This window comes from Pteropus alecto, unplaced genomic scaffold (assembly GCF_000325575.1).
Source record: "Pteropus alecto unplaced genomic scaffold, ASM32557v1 scaffold125, whole genome shotgun sequence".
Classification (NCBI taxonomy): domain Eukaryota; kingdom Metazoa; phylum Chordata; class Mammalia; order Chiroptera; family Pteropodidae; genus Pteropus; species Pteropus alecto.
This window is the reverse complement of record NW_006436888.1, coordinates 2,403,052-2,411,688: the sequence shown is the minus strand read 5'-3', so window position 1 is coordinate 2,411,688 and position 8,637 is coordinate 2,403,052. Positions and strand designations below refer to the sequence as shown.

The 8,637-nt window shown below is 40.5% G+C and overlaps 1 protein-coding gene across 2 annotated transcripts in view; it reads left to right on the top strand.

The window, feature by feature from the left end:
- The window catches only part of DDI2 (DNA damage inducible 1 homolog 2), a 31,810-nt gene that overhangs the window by 7,480 nt on the left and 15,693 nt on the right, over positions 1-8,637 (top strand). For both annotated transcript variants that reach the window (XM_006914331.2, XM_015591330.2), the window contains exons 2-5: positions 100-229; positions 3,006-3,242; positions 4,838-4,964; positions 7,982-8,109. In XM_006914331.2, coding sequence (XP_006914393.1) covers positions 100-229; positions 3,006-3,242; positions 4,838-4,964; positions 7,982-8,109 — 622 coding nt within the window. The remainder of the gene's footprint in view (positions 1-99; positions 230-3,005; positions 3,243-4,837; positions 4,965-7,981; positions 8,110-8,637) is intronic.

Below are 8,637 nucleotides of genomic sequence, written 5' to 3'. Positions count from 1 at the left end.
AGGAATGACATCATGCAATGGAGAGAAAAACTAGTCTTTCTGCTTTGCGCCATGTCACTTCTCAGTCCTTCGTTCTGTTGACTCTTTTTCTGGTTGTAGATTGTCTATGCTGAAAGACCTCTCACAGACAACCACAGATCACTGGCTTCTTACGGCTTGAAAGATGGAGACGTTGTGATTTTACGACAGAAGGAGAATGCAGACCCTCGACCTCCAGTGCATTTTCCAAGTAAGACATCTCAGCATGGTTTGGTGTCCCCTGACACAAGCATCAGTACAGTACAGCACAGCATAGTGGTTCAGAGTTTTGGATTAGCTTTAGATTCAGACTACCAAGATACAGATCTTGACTCTGCCCCTTGCTTGTTGTGTAACCTTGGGCAAGTTAACTTTTGTGAGTCAGTTTCCTCATCCATAAGGTACTATAACTAACCCAACTCCTAGAGTTAACGTGAGAATAAAGCCTGTGAAACCTTCAGCACAGAGCAGGCCCTCAGTAGGTGCCAGCTTCTGTGGTTATCAATGACGATTTCATCTTCGGGAAGGACTTGAGAGAGGCTACATGTGCCTGATTTCTGACGGACTTTGCTACTGGAATTCAGTGGCAGGCCTTTGTGGAGCATTTTACGATCAGCCAGGCACCTGGAGCCACATTTCACATGATCTCTTAACTCAAATATAAGGGAAGAGACTCCTCCTCTTAATTTATTATCATTGACAGACGAAACTCTGATTTTAAATAATGCCTTCCAAGTTACATATCTAATGAAGGTATAAGACTTCAAACTTGGTGCTTTTTCCATTACACTGAGTTTTGTGAACATTAGCAGCTGGATGGTTCTTTCTCACCAGCTTTGTTGATTATGTAAAGAGAAACGATTATTTGTCTTAGACGCTCCATCCAGAGTAGGTTTTCATAATCTGGAATTTGCACCTTGGGGTTTAGGAGGGTTCTGTGTCCCCGAGTAAGAAGCAGAAGTGCGTGTGGGTGGGCACGTGGGCATTTGCTGGGGCAAGGTCCATAGCTTTTTAAGATACTCAGGTTTATGACCTACGAAAGTTTATAGGATTCTGATGTGGAACTACTTGATGAAATGTGTTCATTGTTTTCCAGTCCCTGCCATATCCTCGTAGATTTCTTTAAAGTGTTTAGTCTCTAGGTCACTTGGTTTTAAAATTTATGGTAACTGCTGATAGATGTCCAGGTGGTGACAGACTGCGGGTTAGAACACAGTGCTTCCATTTAGCCTGAAACTGGGGCTATACGAGGTCGTCAAGCACTGTTCCTCCCAGATTAGGATTACATTACTCCCTTGGGGCTACTGTTAAACTTTAGAAAGAGTATAGAAGTTCAGATATGCCACTCAGTAAAACCCAAATCTTCCTTTGATTAATTCGGTGAGAATGTTAGTTCTGGAGACTTACTGTTCTTTTTTTTTTTTTTATTTCCGTACTGTCCCATATGGACAAGAGATCCAGTAGGTGAGGGTAGGATGGGATCGGGTCTATAAGGTAAACAAGTATTCAGAATTATTTTGACATGAACGGACTCTCAAAATAAGGATAACAGGGTTGGAGATGACATTTTTCAACCCGCAAAAAAGGCCTTCTCACGTATGTTTGCTAGTCGGTAGTGATTGCCTCACAAAGATCATGCCAGTCACTTCACCTTTTCGTTAGTTGGAAGTTTATACATGTACGCTCGTGCACACACACACACTCACACTCACACTCACACACTCACACTGCCTAGCTTCCAGCTGGGGTCTGTTTGAAGAAAGTGACTACTTGAACCCATGCTGAGCGTAGAAACCTTATGCCCGAGTTGAAGCGTTCCTTTCTTTTCTATGGGGTCCAGATGGCTTCAGGATAGCCCCAGACTTGGGACAAGTGTGACCATCAGATACATTCTGAGATTTAAGAAATGGGAATGTACTTAGTCCTAGCCCTCATTCTGGCTCTACTTTTCTATTCTTTTCTTTTTCCTTTTTAAAAAACAAAACTCTTTTTTAAGTAACAGCTTTATTGAGATCATTCACATACCATGCAATCCACTCATTTAAAGGATACGAATCAATGATTCTTAGTATATTTAGAGTTGTGCAACCATCACTGCAATCAACTTTAGCACATTTCGTCACCTTAAGAAACCCTGTGCCCATTTGCAGTCACTCCCCATCTGCCCCCAAGCCTCCTTGCAACCATCAGTCTACTCTCTGTCTCTGTGTATTTTCCTATCTGGACATTTCATATAAATGGCATCGTATAATATTTGGGTCCTCTGTGTAAAGCTCCTTTTCATTTTACATTCATTTTAGTAAGGTCAGCTCAGCCTGGAGTATAGAACCTGCGAGTTGTAGCCTCTCAGCCTGTCGTCCTCAGGTGTGCTCAGCACTGAGGACCCATGCAGGTTCCTGTTCTGTTTTCCTCTCCTGTGAAATGGTCACACCTGCTAGCTCCCCGGGTGCGAGAAGTCAGCAGTGATGCCCAGAAGAAAGTGTAAATTCAAAGAACTGATGTGTGTAGCACACAGACTTGTAGAACTCAACATCTAACATTTATGCTGTTCACTTGATATGTATAGTATTCTTTACCTAAGGTGTCAGGACTCTTTGAAGCATATATCAGAGCAGACCAGGATTTTTTTAAAGAACCACATCCAGATTTATGCAGTTATATTTATTGAGACTAGCTTTAATTTTTTAAAAACAAAAATAAATTAAAACATCTATTTTAGGATATTTTATAAACCAAAAATTGGAGGTTGCTACCATTATCTGTGCTCCCCACACCCTGCTTTTCTATTCTTTCCTACCTGTTCATTCAGACTGCAATCTATACCCAAAGTCAGCATGAGAAGGGGCAGGGGAGAGGGCATTAGAATGTCTACGATTACCTCTTAGCTATTATTACATACCATGTCTGAGCAAATGTTCTGCTGTTTCCTTCAAATGCTTGTTTTTATGGAGTCATTTGAAGTAAACTGAATCGGTTTTCCCCAACAGACTTACCCCGAATAGACTTTCGTAGTATAGCTGTGCCTGGCACATCGAGCTCCCGGCAGCGGCAGCCACCAGGAGCACAGCAGTCCCACTCATCTCCCGGAGAAATAGCTTCATCTCCTCAGGGCTTGGACAATCCAGCCTTGCTCCGAGACATGTTGCTGGCCAACCCCCATGAGCTGTCCTTGCTGAAGGAACGCAACCCGCCCCTAGCGGACGCTCTGCTCAGCGGTGATCTCGGTAAGCTTATCAGTCCGGAAGGCCACCAAGCTGACCTGAGGTGAAGTGCTGTGTCGCGGCAAATGTGGAGACACTCAAGCAACTAGTGTGTTCAACCCACTGTGTCACATGATTTGTTGAACATATCAGTTGATCCGTGAGAGGTAAATTAGTGCTAAGGTCAAAGGCTGAGTTCATTGGCAGCAGAGACAGAATTTTAGGGCCTCAAGGAGTTCTGAAATCCAGTTAGACCAACCCCTTCCATTAGCATTTTTTCCCCTAATTTTTAATAGCACATAACCCGGGTGCTGATATTTTAACCCGTTTAATTAGACCTTTAATTAGAGCACCAATAAATCAACTGATGCCTTTTAGTTACAGGAAACAGGCCCAGTACCATCAGTCTGTGTAGCAAAATGGACCCTCCTATTTACTCATCGACCCCAGGTTTAAAATGTAGCAGGGTTCTTACCAACAGCTTATATAGAGCCATATTTGAGCCATTCTTTTATTTAACAGAACATTTATTTTTAGTCTTTATGAATAAAGTTTTCTCTGTAAATTTCTCCAGTTTTACTCTTCAGTTTATGAAACTATACTGATTAAATTTTAAAACATAGTAGACACTTAACTCATTCCTCAATAACTATTTTTTAATTGAAGTAATATTTACCTACAGAGAAATATACAGATTTTAAGTATACAGTTCATTGAGTTTTGGCAAACTCATGTAATCGGTGCCCCAATCAAGAGAACATTTCTCTCACTCCAGAATGTTCCATTATTTTCACTTATAGTTAGTTTTCTCCCCTTGTAGGCTACCACTAGTGTGATAATCATTAGATTAGTTTTGCTTATTTTCGAGCTTCATGTAAATGGAATCATACAGTGTGTCCTCTCGTGTCTGGCTTGTTTCACCCAACTTAATATTTTTTAGATTCATCCATATTGTGTGTATTAGTTCATATGACCATTATCTTGTTTTCCTTGATTTCTTATGCATCATATGTAATTGCCAAAGACCAATTACACATTTAAATGCGCCCCCATTTAAGAAATAGAAAAATAAAGGTGGTTCTTGTAATAATATCTTATAGCAAGCAGTGTTTTCTCTTTACTAATTTTCCTGCCTTATTACCTATGGGGTAATATAGATAGGCTATCAATAGTTTGCATTTAATTTATCTGCTTTAAGGCGGAGAGTATTATAATGGAAATGAAACTAGAAGAGGAAAAAGGGGTTTGTAATACTCTTATTTTTCAGTAGTAGAATAAGGGCAGTGGGGAGGGGAGAAGTGGGGTCACTTATCTGCCACACAGATGTCATTCCCCACCGATTTAAATTGAAAAGTCGTTATTTCTGAGTAGAAACAATATGATGGATAACTTCCTGTAAGACTAAGTGATTTTTGCAAATGCTTTATTTCTTTACACTGAATTTAGGTGAAAAAGAAGTCGCCTCAAAGAATAGAAAGTAAATATAATTGCGTATTTAATTTTTACGCATCCTTTCTACATCTCTTACAGTTGTATTTTGAGAAGTTGTTTGATGTGGAAAAGTAGTAGTAAAGCATGAAATCTGATGGTACTTAAGATTTCCCCCCTTATTTTTGTAGAGAAATTTTCTAGGGTCCTTGTGGAGCAGCAGCAGGACCGAGCCAGGAGAGAGCAAGAAAGGATTCGTCTCTTTTCTGCTGACCCGTTTGATCTTGAAGCTCAGGCAAAAATAGAAGAAGATATAAGGTAATGATGCCTTAGCCTCAAGAGCAAGAGTTGGAGAGTCTGGATTTCTCTAACTACAAGTCATCTTGTATTAGTTGGGTATCTGTTCTGAGGTAGATTCCTTATTTTGCATTTTGAGATAGTAACTTCAATCTCTTTGGTTTGTCTTCCATTTTCCTCCCATTTTAATTCCAACATTACAGAGGTACCAGGTGCCTAACTTAATGACTTTCTCTTCTAAAATTTTAATAAAGACCCTCTGACTAGCCCACAGTGCATCATTAAAGCACCTCCGGGTAGATGATCCCAGGACTGAGCAGAAGCCGCAGTTTGGTGAAACTACTAGGCTGCCTACACAGGCTGATAGAATGTCTTTCCTGAGACATGATGCCTGAGCCCTGAGTAAAATCCGGGGCTTGAACATGATTGGATTAGGAGAGAGAGCTCTGTACAGATGGAATCTCGTAGTCCTAAATATTTTTCCTTCCGCAGTTCTTGTTCTGGCCTTAGTGGCTAAACAACTGCCAGACACATTTCCAGCTCCAGTTCTTTAATGTCGTGGTTCTCACGTGGGGCTGCATTAATATCACGTAAGAAGCTTTTAACAGTGCAGGTGCTTGGGCTCTACTCCCAAATCTGCTGAATCAGAATCTTAAGGGGTGGGGCCCAAGCAGGTGCCATGATGCTGATGCTAACCCTGGTCACATTACTAGTCACAAGACAGTGTTCAATCAGTCCTTTGAATAAAAGAATGGCTGCTCCCTCCGGCCCCGCCCCCCCACCCCTGATTCAGGTTTTGTTGCTAATTGTGAAGGCTTCAGTGTAACTAAGAAGAACATAAATGTGACAGTAGTACTTATAGGGGCTTTATCATTGTCTTTGGTTACTTAAATGAAGCCTGAGTTGGTTGTTATATTATACTGTCTACTTGGAAGTCACATAATGGTTTTTTTATTTCCCTGGCTACATTTGAAATCAAATAAATATAAATTGTATTCCAGAATCACTTGACAGCTCTAAGGCAATGCACTTGTGTTCTTGTTGATTAAGCATTCTCATTAATTGTATCAGAACTAATGAATATCTTTGAGAAACATCTAATTAAATCTACCCAGAGAAATAGGAAGATATTTATGTTCTCGGAACTAGACCACATTGCAGCTATAAGGGAACCTGACATAATTCTCAAGAATAATTGCGTTCAACCCAAGAAGCAGGAGGGGAGGGGGTGTGGGGAGGCATCACAGCCAAGCAATGGCACTAAGCTCTCGGAAGGGTGGAAGTGAAATGAGGCGTAGCCATATGGCCGTTTTTCCCAGGGGTGAGGTAAAGGAAATGAGGTAATGCACACATTCTTTTAAAGGAGAAAACCTTGTATCTGTAAAGGGACTCTCTGTATACAAAGCCCAGAATAGCCAAAGTAACTGGTATTCTCTCAGGATTTTTTGCTGAAACTCACCTTGGTTGGAGTCAGTGCAAGTTCAGGAGTGCACAACTAATTTTGGGTTATTTCTAAATAATATGGCATAGGAGAAAAGCCGTATAATTATATCAGATGCCTATTAAAGTTTTATTTGATATGCTGTACCAGTGATTACACAGGGTATATGTACACCGAGGTATAATAGCTTGCATATTTGCCGAACTATATTAAATGAATGTGCCTTAGACTTTCTGAGAAATTTAATATTTTATTACAGAATGACCAATAAAATTCATCAATTCAATTAAGGTAGAGCATTACTATAAAAAGGGCAGGCTATAGTTTAGAGCATAGATCAGCAAACTTTTTCCATTAAGGACCAGATAGTAAATATTTTAGGCTTTGCAGGCCCCACTGTCTCTTGTCACTGGTACTCAGTTCTGCCAGCGCAGTACAAAACAGCCATAGATAATACCAGTTTGTAAATTAATGATGCGATTGTGTTTCCATAAAAGTTTGTTTACACAAACAGTAGGCTGTAGTTTGCTTGCCCTGGTTTACAATGTAATTTATCTAAACAACGGACCCTGTTCTGTATTGTCTCAGCCTTCAGATAAGTGGTCCAGCTCTTGGCCTAATTTCCAGTAATATTAGTAGTTTCGATTATGGTTTTGAAAGGAGGTTGGGAATGAAGATATGAGATGTTAAAGTAAGCTGAGATTCCCTTTTACGTGCTTTTTTCATATAAGAATTAGAATATGTTCAGTTTTTGAAGAAACGACTTGATGAACCAGGTGAACGGTGATGTGTGTGTGTGTGTAGTTTTCTGATAGCTAGTAGGTAGATGGACATTTTTTGAACATTTGCTCTTATGCTGGCATTATGTAATAGATGCTTTATACTTTTCAGCAATTCTGTACGAGGAATTGTCCATATTTTACAGATTAGAAAATTCAATCTTGAGAGTTTTTTCCAAGTTAAGCAGCAGATGCAAAACAAGCAGTTGAAATATCTGCATATCATATTTTCAAACAATTTTTTTTTCTTTTTTTAAGTTTATTTGGGGTAACATTGATTCATACAATTATATAATTTTCAGGTGTACATTATAATTTGACATCTGTACATTCTATTGTGTGTTTACCACCCAAAGACCAGTTTCCTTCCGCTACCATACATATATTTGATTTCCTTTACCCACTTCACCCTCCCCCTTCCCCGTCAAACAATTTTAATGCACTGCACAGAAGCAATGTACCCAGGCACCCAGTACACCAGTTAAAACAGAAGCATTCTTGAGATTCTAACATTCTACAGGAGAAAAAGCATCGTGACCCTATTTTCCAGAAGTTTATTTCCTCGTTTCTGAGTTTGTGAAGAGAACGGATGTGGTCGTTTTACAAGAGGGTAATTCGTATGCTTTCAGGTTTCTGTGCGTCTCCCTGCCTCCTGCTAAACCTCGATGGCAGGCTAGAGCACCATTTCCATTTTCATGGCTCGGCTGCCGTAGTTGGGGCAAAAGATACACACATATCTGTTTTTAACGTGGTGCCTCTGAAACATTTCTTTCTGCGGAAACAATGCTTTCAGCATACCTGGTTTGGGTTTGTTACAGGCAACAGAACATTGAGGAAAACATGACAATAGCTATGGAAGAGGCTCCGGAAAGTTTTGGCCAAGTAGTGATGCTTTATATAAACTGCAAAGTGAATGGACATCCTGTGAAAGCCTTTGTCGACTCAGGTGATGTCTCTGTCTTTTATGTCTTTCTCTCTCCGTCCGGCGTTCTGTCCTGACACGGGGAGAAGGGCAGACTCCGGTGTCCATTAAAGATGGCAGTAGTCTGTTGGACTTCTAAATCAACAAACTTGGGGGTTATCGTTTCACTTGCCAGTCTCCTTGTTTGTGATAGGTTTGTTTCTTTAATCATTTCTTAACCGGTTTTATATTTTGTATTTCTCTTCCTACCTCCCCTCATTTGGCATCCTGACTTTCTTGGGGAATCAATGGGTTTACAATAAAAAGCTATAAGAAGGAGCTGTATAGAGAGTATAGGTCAAACAGATGTTTCCACCAGGCCTGTGTGCCATCACTTAGCCAGGAGCAATGAGGAGTACAGGCCGTATGGGGCATGATTCTTCCCTTAAACAGCTTCATAGCAGGTGACGAGGCAGGGAGTTTCGCACTTGAGGATCCAAATGGTCCCTGTACTAACTGGCACCATGTCTCTCAGTAACAACTCTTTGCCTTTCTGTAAGACCACACACGGGG